At 41.8% G+C, this 16,973-nt stretch overlaps 1 protein-coding gene across 8 annotated transcripts in view; it reads right to left on the bottom strand.

Annotated features, from left to right (window-relative positions):
* Positions 1 to 16,973, bottom strand: part of LOC100652052 (serine/threonine-protein kinase 25) — a 114,140-nt gene that overhangs the window by 13,908 nt on the left and 83,259 nt on the right. For 7 of the 8 annotated variants that reach the window (XM_012315652.3, XM_048411264.1, XM_048411262.1 and 4 more), the window contains one exon: positions 5,983 to 6,207. In XM_012315652.3, the coding sequence (XP_012171042.1) occupies positions 5,983 to 6,207 (225 nt within the window). Of the gene's footprint in view, positions 1 to 5,982; positions 6,208 to 6,676; positions 7,408 to 16,973 lie in introns of those variants that run through there. The other variant, XM_012315651.3, reaches the window with a different exon arrangement.

Here is a 16,973-nt window from a genome sequence, read left to right as displayed (position 1 = left end):
GATACTTTTCTTAAACGAGAGTTAGAACGAGACGATCGATAATTAAAAAAAAAAAAAAAAAAAAAGAAAAAGCAAGGACGAGCGGGTCGTAATTTGGTCGAAAGGCCGGCAATTTACCGTTCGAGGCTGAACGGCCGCGTAATAAGCGTCCAATTAGATTTATTCATTCATAAAATCTGAGATGCTCGTCGCAGTCGGAGCCTAGCGTAAGTACGCGCCACGGAGAATCGGCTTTTGTTCGAGAAACAATGAACCGAGCATAATGGAGAAGAAAGGCGCCAGCGGGGAATGCAGCAGCAGGATCCTCGACGCCTGGATGCTGTCTCGATGTACGAATCGCGTGAACTTCAGCATTCCCTTCCAGTCGATTACAGGACACAGAAAAATGAATTTCCCGACTAGGGGAGCAATGAATTATTTTCCAAGGAAAGACAGAGAATTGTAGCAGAGAAGAGGGAAAACCCGAGCTACAACAGTATGAAGCGGGAACAATTAAATCGAATAATCGAGGGTAGGAGAGCTCGAAAAATCCTTGATTGTTAATCCGCGCCGTTTTGCGATTGCTCGCGGGGAGGAACGCGAGAACGCATTAAATAACGACTCCCCGAAAAGACGAGAATAATGCTGAACAGCATTCACAGACCGAACCAACACACGGCCGCTGGAGGACAATAATAATCCGACGAGACAGAAAGAGAGAGAAATGAGGAGAGAAGCGATGGAAAAAGAGGCAAAGAAGAAAATCACGACGAGACGCCCCTCATCAACCTCGATGCATCCGGATTGAGAAACGTTAAAGGAGTGTCGCCGAAGTATGATGACTGTTATTGCTCGCCTCGACCTGCCTATAGCGTCGAAATATGTCTCTCGAGCGTTTTTCTCACGAGCCTGTGGAAAATGCTGCATCCCAAGTCTTTCTCTCTCTCTGTCTGTCTGTCTCTCGCTCTCTCTCCCAGTCTCGTTTGCGATTTCGAAACCAGACGGAACGCGTCACGGCTCGGCAACGAGAAAAACTCACGGCTACGCCCGTAAACTGGGGAAAAATACTGCCTTTCATTTAGCTGCTGCCTTTCTTCACCTCGCCCACACGGCTACCTGAATTAACCCTTAGTCCATTAGACTGATGGAGATGGTTGAAATCGATATTGGCGAGGTAGTCTTCGAGAGAAAAATCTGGATGAAAAATGTATCCAACTGGAGAAAGCAAGAAAGGAGAAGCAGATTTGTAGGATGACAACTGCCGTTCATCAGTTTGATCGACGCGTAAAACGTGTAAAACGTACGAGCTACTAACTCGTCCATGATCTGCAGTTCTTTCGTTTTCCAGGTTGTCAATATAATTCGCGAGGTAGACGGTTATCAATGATACGCGGATGTTTGTGCAAATCCATGTTTTTTTATGAACAGAACAAAATCTGAATGAAAGTAATTTTCGTCCTCTAAGTACTACGAGTATTTGGATTTTACTTCCGACAATTTCTGTATCTTCGTATATAATGTATAATCTTGTACACTTTAAATTTTCCGAGAATGTATAAATATACCTGGTCCACTTATTATCGTTTCATATTAGCAGCTAAATAATTCCATTTGTATACGACTACTCGTAAAACATTCTGCAGGAAAGTAATTTTAAAGATTACGAGACGATCTTAAGTTTTAATTGAATTACGTAGCGCGTCTTGCCCACGGTCGGTACGAAATAAATATCGCATGAATGAGTTACTAACAGTCTCTAAACCGAGGAAGATCGAGTAATGGAGAAAAGAGATCCAGAGAGGTACAGACAAATCCGTTACACGATAACATCAGACTCGTACACTCCTGTTCATAAATATTACGACACCTGCTGGATTCATACGGAACACGACAATTAACCGGTATTACGAAGGAAATGATTAATCGACCAGAATGTTGTATTCATACAATATGAGCGAGCGATATAATAAAAGTACAAATTTGTTGAAATTATTACTATTAATATTTGTTGAAACTATAGTATCTGATACGTAACAGTTCCCACAATTTTCTAATTTAAATCGTAGTTAGTAAAACTCGAGATTAATTAGGTCGGTCCAATCTTTTCAATCATATGCATAAAAATATAAATTTGCATAAACACCCGTTTACTTGTAATCGTCGCGGCGAGCAACGTGAGCAACTCTAGATTTCCTGTTTTAAAATCTACCACAGGCAAATATACGCGTTAGTCGTCATTAAATAACTAAGAACAAAATCAATATAACACGACCTTTTTTGAATTCCGCATCAAGATTATAGCATACTTAACATCATCGTATAAACGTGAAATATGATGCGATGGAAAGGCGTCACCAGCGAGAGAATTAAGATTTCATAAGCGTGCTAATACTCATACTATGATGCTATAATACTACATACTATAAAAACGGTGATGTATATGTCCACGTAGGCGCCACGCATACTTGCTTCTTTGGCCAACAATTATAGCGAATGTGTCATCAATTCTCTATATGCCCTTAACGGATTGAAAGGGTGGAAAGAAGAAGAAGAAGAAGAAGAAAGGAACGTAGAAGATAAGAGAAAATTGGAAAGGGAGCATCTTTTGGCGCGAACGAGCGAAAGTGGGAGACAGTGGAAAATGAAATCTCGTAGGCGAGCGTGAAGAAATCTACGGAAGAGGCCGATGCTTTTGTTCGAGCTCTCGCATTTCTTTCCGTAGCATCGATGGAGAATAGGTATCGAGAATGAGATTGCGGAGGATGGAGGATCCTTTTGTGCGCGCGGCTGTGATTAATGGCGGCACAATAGCCGCGTGCCGTGGGATATAATCGTACGCGACACACGGAACGAGGATCGGTTTAACGCCGTTATTACCGCGACACGCTGAGCAATTCAAAAAAAAAAGAGAGAGAGAGAGAGAGAGGGAAAAGAAAGTTAAAAAGGAAAAAGATCGATATTATCAAAGACGTACCTAGCGTTTGACGTAACACCGTAATCTTTCCCTGATACTCGACAATCCTACGGGATCCTCCGTCTAACGCGTCTTATTTCGCTCGGCGATTGGCAAACTGTAAAATGCCAGATTCGCGCTGGGAAAGAGAGATTGGTCGCTGGCTTCGATTATTATAGGATTAGAGATGGAAATTCCTATCTACAATCTGCACGAATGGCGAGAAATTCCTTTCTTTACATAATACGTTTTTAAAGGGGATACAGCTTTGCGAGGTGAAGAATTGATTCGTTTTATCAGCTTATTTAAATGTTTATAAGGGGAACATAGCGTAGGAATATAGAATGAAGCGTAGATTCTGCGAAAGCTTCGTTAGGAATTTTTTATCAGCACTGTGTCAATTTCCAATAATTTTGGTTAATTAATTTGCCGGTCATATTTACTCGCATATAACTTCGACAATTTGTTTTAGATAACATATCATGCGTGTATGCTCTTTGTGATAAAAAAAGATTAATAAAATCGGTTCATCGGGTAACGTCTACAAGATAAATTTCCAAAAGAACTCCATTCATTCGTATGCTTAAAGCTATTGTAACTATGCATATCCCCTTTTAACTGCATTATAATGCACTTACACGTCTGTGACATATATGGACGTAGATTATTTTTAATCTAGGCCAGCAGTTCTTAACCTATGGTCCGCGGAATCGTACAAAGTTCTCACACATGCAAGTTACTATTTTTTTATTCGAATAAAAATGTTCAGTATGTATACATTCATTTCATCTGTCTATTTATATTCATACTTGTATTTACATTTATTTTATTTATTCTCTTCTTTCCAACAAGATCGTCGATAAGCGGTGGATGTGTGTTTCAATTAAAGATATTTGGCACATTGCCGATTTAAATTTTGAGCCAAGTCCCGGGAGACCGCGACAATAAAATATCGTTTAAACGAGATCCGTGGCGAACAAAATGTTGAGGACCGCTGGTCCAGGTGATCATTTTATTCGCCGATTTTCGCATAAGCTACGATGTTTCACGTTAAAATATACTAATATGTAATATCTGACATTTGCTTTCTATCATACGAGAATTTAATTACGTTGATCAATATTCCAAGGAAAGTTCCACGTATTAAGAGCCTAATCTCTTAATCTCAAGCATCGACCCTCGATGATACGCGTAATTTGGATGCATTAGAATGACGTAAGAACGATTAAGATCGCGCTCTTGACGACAATAAAGAGCGAGCCGAAACGATCATTATTCAGCATTTTAGAGACGAAACGGGAACGTTAATTGCAAGACAACGGTAGAAACAAGTTTACAAGTCGATTTCCCACTGGAAGATCGGGAAACGAGGAAGCAGATTAGAGGGAGGGGCGGGGGTTCTGCTCGTTTCCGGGTTCGAGGAGCGGAAAATTAAGATGATTACCTATGAAATGAAGCGATGTCCGATATTAAGCTCTTGGAGGGAAGGAACTTTCCTTAATGACCGCGCAAAACGGTCATTAGCAATCGTTAATTACCCATCCGATTGTCCACAGTTCGGTAGAAATATGCCCACGGTAACGAGATAAGATCTTCGAATGAACAGCGCTTAGACTGCAGATATCGACTCTTGCTACGTCCGACAGTTTCAGGAAATTAAATTCTTTTTCCTTTTTCAGTCGCGAAATTAATTTTGTTATTTTACATCATCCGTTCGAACAAATTCCACGTACAACTCCGCGAATAACTGCTTCGTCATGCAATACTATTCCTTTGATATAATTGTAGCGTTAAAGTCGAAAAATAAATGAATATCCATTCAATATAAATTCAAGAAAGGTCCCAACTTCTCGCTGCGTAATTATTTGTTAAAAAAATTCTCATGCTTTATGAAACTTCCGTCTTCTCCGAGTAACATGATGCCCCTTTATTGCTCAGGAAGTCATAAACTGACGAAAGTTATTCAACCATTTCTACACGCGTGTACGTCGACTTTTATTTATCGAAGAAACTTAATGGACCGTGAAATCTTGCGTTTCGTAAGATTCTCGACACGCGGATCGCGACACGGTGCGATTAAGTTCGCTGCGCTTATTGCATCGACCAATAAACGGTACTATGTGTAGAGCTCGTACGGCGATCAAACGTGTGCAGGTTCCCCGTCGAATTTGCATTTCGTCGTTCGCGTAAGAATTCACGGAAGTTGAATTTCCATTTGTCTGAAGATATTTTTATATCGGGAATTTTGTCAAGAAAAATCGTAGAACTGGATTTAAGGTGCGAATAAAGGGACACGGTGTAACGTTAGAACCGTGTCACTGGATGCAATTTTATTCCGCGATGCTTTCGACCGAGCACGGTGAAGCGGCCGCAGGAAGCGGAAGCGTCTATGCGACACTGTCCAGCCGGAAGCGATGGTTAACCGACCGTCAAGCCCTTGCCATTCTTCGCGTATGAAAAATGATGGGGGGCGTGTTGGTCGAGTGTCCGTAATAGCGTAACCCACGAAAAAGGGGTTCTTTCTCGTTACACCTCCGAAAATATTGTGAAAATTCATCGAATCGGAACGGTGGCAGAAAGGCGTGGCTCGTGGTGGATTTTTCGTCCATGGTAACCCGCAATTCACCGGTTACAAGCTCTTTTTACGTTCGACACACACGCGAACCTGATCACGGTAATTTGTTCTCCGGTGCACACGCATCAACAGACTCCGATTAACCAAAGTACCTATGTAAAACAGCTCTGCCTCGCGTTCTCTTTCTCTTTTTTCTTTTTTTTTTTTTTCCAATCACGAGACACGTGCGTGGAATCGCTATACGTTTATCCATGCGGAAATAAAAATTTATAATGATACGTTACAGTTAATATCGTCGGTTTGCTCCAAGAATGATACTCGTTTGTTCGAGCTAGTTCGTTGGAAAAATTGTCAATTATTGGTTTGGAGGTGAATTATTTTCTAGGTCTGTCGAGTCGTAAGTGTAGCTAATGAAACGATATCGTTTAATACGAGAAGACAATTCTCGAAACTTCATTAGAAACGAGGAGCTTACCTTGAGATAGGACCCGTAATACTTGGTGACGTATGGACTGTCACACTGTGACAGCACCATGATCTCCTGCTGTATATCTTCGATCTCATCCTCTGCCTCTTCGAGATCGATGATTTTGATGGCAACAACCTGCTGGGTCCTATTGTCGATGCCTTTGAACACCTCACCGAAACTACCCTTCCCAATTCGTTCTTGTTTCGTGAATATCAGCTCGGGGTCCACCTTCTGCAACAGAAATAACATTGTCTCGCTTAATTGGAGAATTCGCTAGAACCAAGGATTTAACAAAGTTTACCAGGGCGTGGCTTTTTAACAAATTTCGCGAAGGATCGGGACACCGTAATAGTGAAAGTTTTAACAGACTTTACGGACGTCTGGCTTTGCGATTGCGGTACTTTTAGCAAATTTCGCAACGGCTTGCAATCGCTAATACTTCGCGTTTTGGCAAACTCCTCGAAATTCCGGGACGATACGGCGGCGAAAGTTTTAACGAATTAAAAGAAATCGGCCAGCGCGCCGCGATATTCGCTGGCGAAGTAACGTTACTTTGATTCGAGCTTACGTCTTTGAAGATCATACAAGCGAAATATTATAAGTTTATTTCTTACGACTTTACGATTTCCATGTTACTTGGCGAATAAATGGGAATGTTTTAATAAATTTGGAATAAAGATTTGGATTTTGTGTATCTTACATCCTTATGGAAGCGGAGAGCGCAATTTCGAAACGCTTCGCACCTCGACGGAATTCTTTTGATCATCGTAGAGATGAAATTAAACCAACGACATGATTCTCTGATTGGCCTTCAACTTCGTCGATAGAATCTTGACAGTTGGATCTCGTTACGAGGAATAATATATTCGTAGAAGGTTTCTACGAGCGACGAAATACTCTCGCGAGCTACAGTGCTCGAATAGCCTAGCCTTGTACTCGTCATTCGTGTCATAACTACGTAATTAGAAAATTATACAGTGCACTAAAAGTCACGAAGAACCGAGCTACTCATATGCAAATTTACGACGTAACGATCTTTACATCACGCTGCATTATAGTATTAAAAAAAGACAAAACGCGAATACTTTAGAGGAAGTCGCCTATAAAATTCTTCACATTGTTTCGCGTTACGAGGTGTTAAAATTCTACGACATAGGAGACGTCGAGTCGTCTGGGGATAAAATTACGTCGAACGTCGTTCCCTCGAGGATTAAAGATTCACAGAGAAGATCCACGTGCGACTTTCTTCAACTATACGTCCTTCGATTGCTAAAGAATGCGGTTACGTGTCGGCGAGAAATGCAGTTCTCCTTGGCTCCTTTCTAACTGATGACACGCGATGTCACAGTAGATAGCAGAGAAATGTGTATACCACGTATCGATTGACTAAATATATAATCCGTTGATTCGATTTGACGCCACATAATCTTCTATAGATATCCTGGTCGCTGAATTAGTATCGCATACGATCTTACTTTCTGCTATTCGACGGCGTAACGTGAGGATGAGAATCGATGAGCCATCCTTTTAATCCATGTGAAATGAATCATTCGTAGGTTTTTCTCTATTACGAAACTGGTATTTCTGTTGAATATCATTGTGTTTGGAATGAGTGCACGTACCACAGAAATCGAAATATTTTTATAGTGAAGTATCTTTATATTACCAGCGATGGTAATATGGCCAATAATACGGGCAAAATATACGAGTAGAACGAGCCAGAGTAACTTTTATTCTCTCGGGTGCTTATCGAGTACCTAGGTACTGAACGGGACGGCTAGTAACAGCGATAGTAGTATTAGTAGTAGTAGTAGAAGAGTGATTCACGATATTACGAAGAAACCTTGACACCTTGATGATCGATGTGATTTTTCTATAATACATCTACCGTATCATAGCTTACTTTTTATCATGTTGTGTTACTTTTAATATATATCCGGTTATTTTTTTCTTCTCCCGAATATTTTCATAGTAATCACATACCCAACGGAACGTTACTCAACTAGTAACACACATAAACTCTAAGATTACAGAATGATTCACGATATCGTGAAGAAACACTGGTCGGTGTTATTTTTCTGTCAATAAATCTACCACTTTACGGGAAGAACGCTTGGCAGGCAAAATAATTAACGAGCATCACAATATCACGAAGAAACGTTGACACGATGATCGATGTGATTTTTCTATAATATACCTGTCGTTTCGCGGATTACTTTTTTTATGTGTTACGTTATTTGACACATCCGGATATTTCTTTATTCTGCCGGATACTCTCAGAGTAATCAGATACTTAACGAAACTGCTAGTAACAGCATAAGCTTCAAAAATATATCGGACGATTCAGGACGAGTCGTGTGGTTTTTCTGCCAATAATCCTATCGTTTCAACGGGAGAACCGTTCGCAGACAAAATAATTAACGAGCATCGCGATATCGGAAGAAAGTTACGGGCCGTTGGACGAGAAGGAGAAGGTTAAAAGCGCGGGAATAAAATCGATATTCCGTAAATTCATCGAGGCGTTGAAACGTTCTCGAACGCTGGGCGATTGCGGCCGTGTACGAGAAAATTTGCAAAGCAGATTTTCTGCATTTTACCATGGGCGTCTGTCGCGGCTTTTCCTCCCTCGACGTCCACCCTGTACGTCCCTTTCTATCTTCAATCTGGCCTCTCCGACGCGAGCTTTTTATCTACGTGACTTTCCACGCGCGCGCCTTGCAAACACACCGCGGCGTGAGCGGATTCTGAAAAGGGGTAGAAAAATAGAGGAGCGCGTGCGTCTGTTTATCGCCGCTTTCATCTCACGGCACGACGAAATTCTTCTCGTTCCATGGCTTTGAAAATAATCTACGCGTAACCATCTCTCTTTGTATATTAATTTCGGCACACGCGATTCCTCGCCACAAGAGAACTTTCCAAGGCTCGCTGATCCGACGTTTTTACTTAACGTCCTTCCTGGTGCGCCCTATCTCGCAACTTGCTTTTCCAATCACGTTTTCCGCCAACGAACGTCTCGCAACAAAATCAATTGCATCGAAAACAGGGACGAAAGTAGAACGAGGAACTTCCTGGCGAACTTCGTAAGAAAAAGGAAGAACGAATAGGCTAGAAACGAGGATGGTGGAGGAGGAAGGCGAGGCTTGGAGAAAAAAAAGAAAAAAAAGAAAGAAAGAAAGAAAGAGAACAAATCGTTCCGACAAAGTTCGAGCGGCCTCGATTTCTTGCCCTCTTTCACCCGGGGTAAACCACTGTCGTTACGGCGATTAGAGCCGGCTGCTACTCGTGTTTCCCAGTGCCAAGAGGAAAGATGAAAAACAGCGAAATACAGGGGAGAAGGAAAGAAAATCGCGTGCAGGTCGGTACCATGGGCGACAAGAGCCAGGAACACGAACGACAAAAAGAGGAAGAGAGAAAGAGAGGGAGAAGCTGCGCTTGTTCGTATGGCGTAGCTATGTAATGGAGTCGAGAGGCAGGCGGTCACATCTTAGCCCCTTTTGCCGCCTGCTTGCCGAGCGTACTGCATGAAACTTACGACACAAATTATAATTAGCGAGTGTCAGCGGCACAGAGAGCCGGCACGTAGGTGGTTAAAGTACCGACAAGGGAAGTTGAAGAGCAGCATCGTGCGCCAGGGAGAACTCTACCGTACCGGTTCTTCTTGGTTTTCTCGGCATCCTAGCTCGATGGCGCCGCCTGATAACCGTATAATTAAAGGATAGACGGAGAACCGAGTTCCATCCGAGATTAGCTTACCAGAAGGATTCTCCTTGTTTTTAATTCAAAAACAGAGGGAAAAGGTGACGAGTACGATATTCTTGTTTTTTCTGATTTTGATGTTGCGGCGTGTTTAAAAGGGTGTGGTTTGATATAATACAAAGAGGAATAATTTACTCGATCCCTGTATTCTTCATTTTTGATGCGAATATCTTTGCAGAGAAGTTCAAAAGTGAATTTAATAAAAAGGTTATTAACAAATTATCGGACTTAAAAGTTGTCCTCGTTCGAAAGACAAAACACGTTTATCTGTCGTATCTTTCCCACAGAATGTACAAATAACCAGCATGAAAATAAATTCAACGATTTGTTGAAGCAATTCCATTTACTTTTGCCTATTATATCGTTAAAACGCGGGTGCGTTATCAGAATCTCGATTTGCGAATAGGCAAATAAGAAGGAATAAGAGCGATCGTCCGAGGGCACGAGAAAGAATATTAAAGTTAATTCGCATTAAAATTAATTCAAAATATCCTATAATAGTTCATTCGTTGATAATTTTGCGCCGCTCTAGTAACAAAAATACTGAACTGACGAATGATCGTTAAATCATGTATGCATAATAATATACTAAATATCGTATCGTCGTGAGTTCAAGGAAATTGTAGGGAAATTAATCTACGCTAAAAATAGCCGAAGCTTGTGAGAATCTTGCGAACGGGACGCGTCACAGACGGTGAATTATAGCGGCGCGTGGTCAGACAATTAGCGAGAAGTTGGCACGCGGACGTTGACGTCCGTTGTACCTAAGTTGGAACTGATTCTGTGTTACGCTCTGGTCTCCGCGAGACTAACCGGAATTCTGATGGGCAAGTTACCCGCCCCGAAACAGAATTATCCGGCAACCTCGTGTTAAAAGGGTCGTGTGTTACGCTTCGCATCGCTGCCAGCCCAGTTATGCTTGCTCGATGTTATATAATTGACAGAGCGATACCGCCGTCCAGCAATCAATGTTTCCAAAGCGCTCATTGTATAAAATCACTACCATGTACGGTGACCTACAATGCTTCGACTAAAAGTTTATTTTCTGCACGAAGCCCATGATGGAATTAGAATTATACTGCCGACGACCACGGTTTTTCAGGTATACTGATTATCAGGTATTTTTTAGAGTCGCATTCTCGAAAATAGATAGAAAAAATGAAAGAAAGAAGGATAGGAAGAATATTCATCCGGCAAAATATCGTACAAAATGCACGAACGACAGTCTGGACGTGGTTGTTTTATACGCGCAAAATGTTTCAGTAAGAAATTTTCTTACACCGGTGAATAGTATCGTAGTATTTAGGTCAAGTAAGAATCTAGAAGAGTCACAGTTTGGCCGGCACTACTTTATATACACAGAATGTTCCACTAAAAAATGTATTTATAAAGGCGAGAAATTTAACAGTATTTAGGTTAAATAAGATAACGAAGTCAATTAAGGAGAAAAGAGCTACGAATAGTAAGATGACACGTGGCCCGATTGGTGTCGCGTCGACGTCGGATCTGAAAGCTAAATCGAGTCAAAACAAGCATATCTATCCTCGAATTTGTTCATCGGAGCGTGCCAACTTCCTTACGCTACTCAACATTTTCGCAACATTACGTGCCTATTTCAGTAACGCGGATTTATCATTCTTGTCGACTCGCGGCTTCTACGAAATTTGTCTTTAAGAACGCGAAACTGTCTTCTTTCTTTTGTTTTAGCACCAAGTTGTATATTTCCGGAGGAGCGGAAATGCAAAATTACCCGATACCGGTTGTTTTTCACTCGACTGACACACCAGTAACTGGTCGAAATTAATGCTCAGGCTGCGACAAGATGATAGCGAAGCAAGCGATGGCAACGAGCTAACGCTGTGTATTTGGGCCCGACACGAGCGTTCTAGGGTCAATCAGCAGAGTCAACATCGGCAATAATAGAACGAGCAAACAAAATCTGGCGCCGCGGGATTACAGTGTGTAACCAGATCTCAGATACGGAAGAAACGAATGGAGTTCGAGCTGAAAGTCGGCGTTTTCTCGAGCTCACGAAATTGAAGTAGTCGAACACTTTTACAGATATATTACGTCGTTGTTTGGCATTAATAGCGGTACAATTTAAAAAGCGTAAATATCCGAGAAGAGGATTTAAGAGATTTACATTTTTTAATTAAATACTCCGTTCTACGACAAAATAAAAATAGGAAGCAGACAATGTAACCCTTGTATTCGATAGAAACGAATTTCAAATTTTGTAAATTGTGCCACCATCGAATTTAAACAACGACACACGCTACACGAAGCATTTTGATGTCTTGTTAGCATAGAAATTACAAGATTTTCGTTGTAAGCATACGCATCGTAGAGATCACGGAAATATTGGAACAGTCAATAATTCGTGACACAAATAAGATATTTAGTTCGAGTCTTCTACTAATTCTTACGTTGAACACCACTCTACATATTTATACTGTGTACTAATTCGTCAACTGGTATCCTGCAACTTCCTTATACATTGTCTGGTTGGTTTCAAATATCGTCGATGCAATTACGATAGTCGTGTCTCGTTAACAAAGTACCAAATTATTTCGCATAACACGTACGATGTCAAAGGCTTCTACGACGAGTATTGAGATACTGTCGCATACTGTTTCTTCCGACGTACACTGGAAATCTCACGAATGTCACAGTGGTTTCGCTTGTACTAAAAACGTATCGAACATAGCAAACGTGATCAATTTTCGATAGCTAGTAGTTAACGAATGACATTATCGTGCAAGTCGGGCGAATAGAATGGAATTCGTAGCCTGTAATTTCGCAGCGAAAGTCGTGAAAAATATTCGACGTTACGTTCGGTGGTGTTTTCTCAAAGTGTTACGCGATCATCGACCCGTGAAACAAGACGTAATAATATAGTCCAGTTGGATGGAAACGGAGGGACCAGCGACCTTTAACTTAGCGAGGAGAAAGTAACGGCCCCAGGAGATCGGTTCCGTACCTATCCAGACATCGGTGTAGCGCGCCACGTGACACAAGGCGTATTTTTAATCGCGTCCTTGTTCCAGCTTCGTCGATCGATTTCTTTTTTCTCCCTTTTGATTCATTAAAGTATCGGGAAAAGCTGGTCAGATCTTTTCCAGCGCTGTAAATAGACGCGTTCTTGGAAGCTACGATCGAATTGGAATACAGGAGAAGCCTGTTTGTATCGCGAGAAGAAAGAATTCGCGTCAGTTCCACGAAGCATCGGGCAGAAGTGGACCAGCATGATCTTCTAACGGGGTCGTTAGATAATTGTACAAGATTGTGTGACGTTGGCGCGCCGTTACAACGGCATTTCCATAAAAATTCAATTTACGATCGTGAGGAATGGTCGGCGCCGGCGCGGGAAACGTCGTGGACGAGCCTCAGCTCGGTGAACTTCAACGTTCGAAAGTAGTTCAACGAGCGCGCGTTAGCGCCATGTGTCGTTCGACCTCGTTTGTTGCGAGAGTAATTTATCGCGCGAGAGGCAGCTGAAATTAAAGCTTAAACGGCACTTCAGGGCCCGACCAAGTGATTCCGAGCGTGGCTGTGGAACGCGCGCGAGCCGGCCCGTCTCGTCTCGAGCCGGCTTCTTTACACGCTGAAACGAATCGCGTGCGCTTCGTCCGCTGTGAAATAAACGAAAATCGCCAGGAAAACGTGGCTTTAGCCGCGGCGTGTTTGCCTAAGGAGATAAAACCCTGGCTTCTCGCTCTACTAACGGCATCAAAACGCGCATTAAAAGGCGTAACGTTGCTACACGTTTCTAATTCCACGGGAAAGGACGTTTCTCGTTCGACGCGCTATCCGCCTTGGTTAATATCCTTCAATATCGAAATCTAGCGTATTTTTTGATTTTAACGCTGCAGAAAGCTGAACGCGTCCTGCAAAGAGAAGCACGAAATTGAAGTTTCCTAATAGTTTGTGGTCGCTGTTCGGCAGTTCAGTTCGACCGAAAAGCGGTCGGCACAAATAAGTAAAACTGTTTGAAAGTTCTTATAAAGCGCGTTTTCTAACTTTGTTCGAACGATAAGAAAGATACGAGGAGTTTCAAATATTCGAATATGTAGATACGAAGGATGCAAAGATGCAGCAGGGAATATTCTATAATTTAGGAAGATAGCATTTTTTCCAGGTAAATTTGCTTGAATTCGTAGGAACGGCGTGCCACCCGTGATACAACCCTTGGATTTCGTGTTCTCCTAAACGAGTTGCCTGCACGATTATCACGTTATCCCCTAATTATCTTGAAAGCTGCGTCAGTCGCTCGTAATTCGATTCCTAACTTTATCAGTCTGGCATCAAGATTCTCGAAGCCTGAATTCTTTCTGCAAAGAGAACAGGCCGCGTTTCCAGGTCCGTGTTTTAAACTCGCGCTTGGAAGGAGCGACACGCTGGAATATTACGTAACGGATAACTGTTTCTCTGGCTACGCGGTTAACGCATAATTACGAAGAAACAATAAAACGTCGGGATATTAATACCCGAAGAAGGAGCCAGCACGCGCTATGAACAGCACTGGACGAATATTTGCCCCGTGGACGTGTTTAAATACAAACCTCGAGAATCTAACGGAATACAAGTTCAGCGTGTTTTCTAATGCAGCGCACGCGCCTCGGTTAGCTTAGAACGATACCACTCGCAGCAAACTTACGTACGATACACACCCGTTGCTGTTTATTTATGTATGCCGGCATACGAACGTCCATGCGATATGGACAATGAGGCGCACAATGCAACAATCACACGCAGCAGATTGAAATTGAAGAAATGTCTCGAAGAAACATCCGCGCGTATAATAAGTCGAACAAATCGAAGTCTTATGTTGCGCGTGTACAACGTTAATGGTTCTGAATGTTGAAACGAACGTTTCTTTTTAATGGATGGTCGGTTGTATTTCCTTTTAACGGATGGATCGAGGAAATTAAAAATTGACAAATTCGAAAGTGAAGCTGCACAAGCTTGTTTTTTAAACAGGCGAAAAACATCCGTGGAATTCGGATGACGCAGAGTTTACATGGTTCACGGTCCATCGTCGTCCGAAATAAACTTTTTGGAGACACATAAACGAAAGAAAGGAGTGGAGAGTCGACCTTGTACTGGCCTCGGCTGATCTCGTACGAAAGGGGGAAGAAAAAAGGAGCACACAGCCTCCAAGATATCTTACGGTCCTCGAGAATCCTGTTACACCGGTATTTCCTCGCTGCACCGGGATAATTTCTATAAGACGTTCTTTTGTCGATATCCTTTCTTTGTTGGGGCCTAGTTTTCCAATTACTCTCGACGAGACGTGTAAATGAATAAAAAGAAACCAGCCTCGGGATAGATGATGTTTCACAACGATCATAATTAAATAACCGTTTAAACGACCAAGTCAAGAAACAATTTCTATCCTTTCATTTTTAAATATCTCCATTCGAAATGCCCGGCATTTTTCTTTTTAAACGCAATCAAAAGAACGAGACAGACGATATCGGTTTTCGCTCGACCGCAAATTACATACTCCGGCACCGTTTCTTCTCTTTTCCATTCTCAGTGGCAGTCCATCTCCGAAGCGTTCGATCGAATTGCTTGAAACGCGACACCGAGACCACTTTCTAGCATCTCGTCGTGTCTCAGGTTGCCTACGGGACTTTGAGGTTGGGGTTAAGCAAAACGAAGAAAACTGCCATCGAGTCTGTCCGGCTAACGCGTTTTCTATGTTTTGTATCGCTCGTGTCCATGATTCTAAAGATGCAAGACTGATATATAATCCTTTCGTCAAGAAAGGGCAGGACAAAGGGGTTAAGGGCAAATGGTAAGAAAGAGAAAGCAACGAGGGGCGGAAAGCAAAATATTGAACGTAGGGAACGAATCGAGTAGGAGGAAGAACAGTATGACAAAGAGAGAAAGAGAAAGAGAGGTGCGAAGGAAGCATCGATGCAATAGCATAAGCTTATGTTACATGCAAAAGGTTGAAATTTGAAAATATTCTACAAGCGAAATGTATATGATACGAATAAAGGCGTGGACGCAGGAGGATGAAGGAAGAGGGCGAAAGTGCGAAAAGTAAACGTAAAATGTAAAGCTGGAAGTTTGTTCTGAGTCAATAGGCGAGAATTATGTAAAGTAAATAAATAAATATAATCCTTTGGTCACAGTAGAATTGGTCACTACGTAGTACGTCATCGATGTATCGGTCGTTGTGTTAAACTGCAGACAAAGGAACGTCGAATACGAGCAAAACACCAGGTAGATTTTGTGACATTCCTTCACGGATGCTTTTGAGCCTCGTATGGTATTCCACGCTGCGCTTTTCTAGATACCCGCAGCGCATAAGAAGATTCATGCTTCGCTTCCATGCCTTTCTCTTTCTCTGCTGCTTGTCTTCTACATTTATTCTCGCCGTGACCGATCGGTTCACGGTAACTAAAACCAGTCGAATGTAAACCATCTGACACTACCTGAGAATTACAAATCAGTTCCTAATACAGCTCTTCGATTTAAACATATTTCGCAACAATTTCGCTGTACTAATTACGAAAACTCTGGAACGCGTAAAATCGATACTAGAAAGATACAATAAGTAATTGCATTAACGAAATTACTTAATCCCATTAACAGATTATCCCGAGCGTGAATCGTACGGATATTTCACGCGAGGACTATCCGTCTCTTCGCAAGTCGAATAAATGTGCGATAAAATTCGCGAAAAAGCGAATTTATATGATAACAAACTTTCGTCTACGCGGAGATTTTGTTCCCATGTAATTATCGACGCAAATGCGCAAATACACTCATACGCTGAAAACACCGGCCACATTTCGTACAGTTCGGCATTTCGATGATTTCGCATTTCCGAGTTATTGTCCGCAAACTGAATATGACTTGTCGCTAATGGAAAATTAGAAACCATACAAGATATTATTACCCGGGCTGCAACTGTATCACGTGCTTCAACATTATGTTTCAAAAGCTACTTGCAAAACATGTTTTTGTATATTTTTTTATCACATCTATCGTTTTACGTATGCACTTTTTTCTCTAACTGGAATTTGTAATTTTATCGGACTGTTAAAGGATCGAATGATTACATCGACGCAATGTACAAATCGATAAAAATGGATCAACGAGATATGGAAAAATTCTTATCGCCTGATCCACACACGTGTTACCAAATATCACAAATCGATTCGTCATCTTTCACGATGTTCCAAAAAAGGGAAGCGAAGGGAAAGACACGAGAGAAATCAAGAAAT

The sequence above is a fragment of the Bombus terrestris genome, chromosome 13 (genome assembly GCF_910591885.1).
Source record: "Bombus terrestris chromosome 13, iyBomTerr1.2, whole genome shotgun sequence".
Taxonomy (NCBI): domain Eukaryota; kingdom Metazoa; phylum Arthropoda; class Insecta; order Hymenoptera; family Apidae; genus Bombus; species Bombus terrestris.
This window is presented reverse-complemented; position numbering and strand designations above follow the sequence as displayed.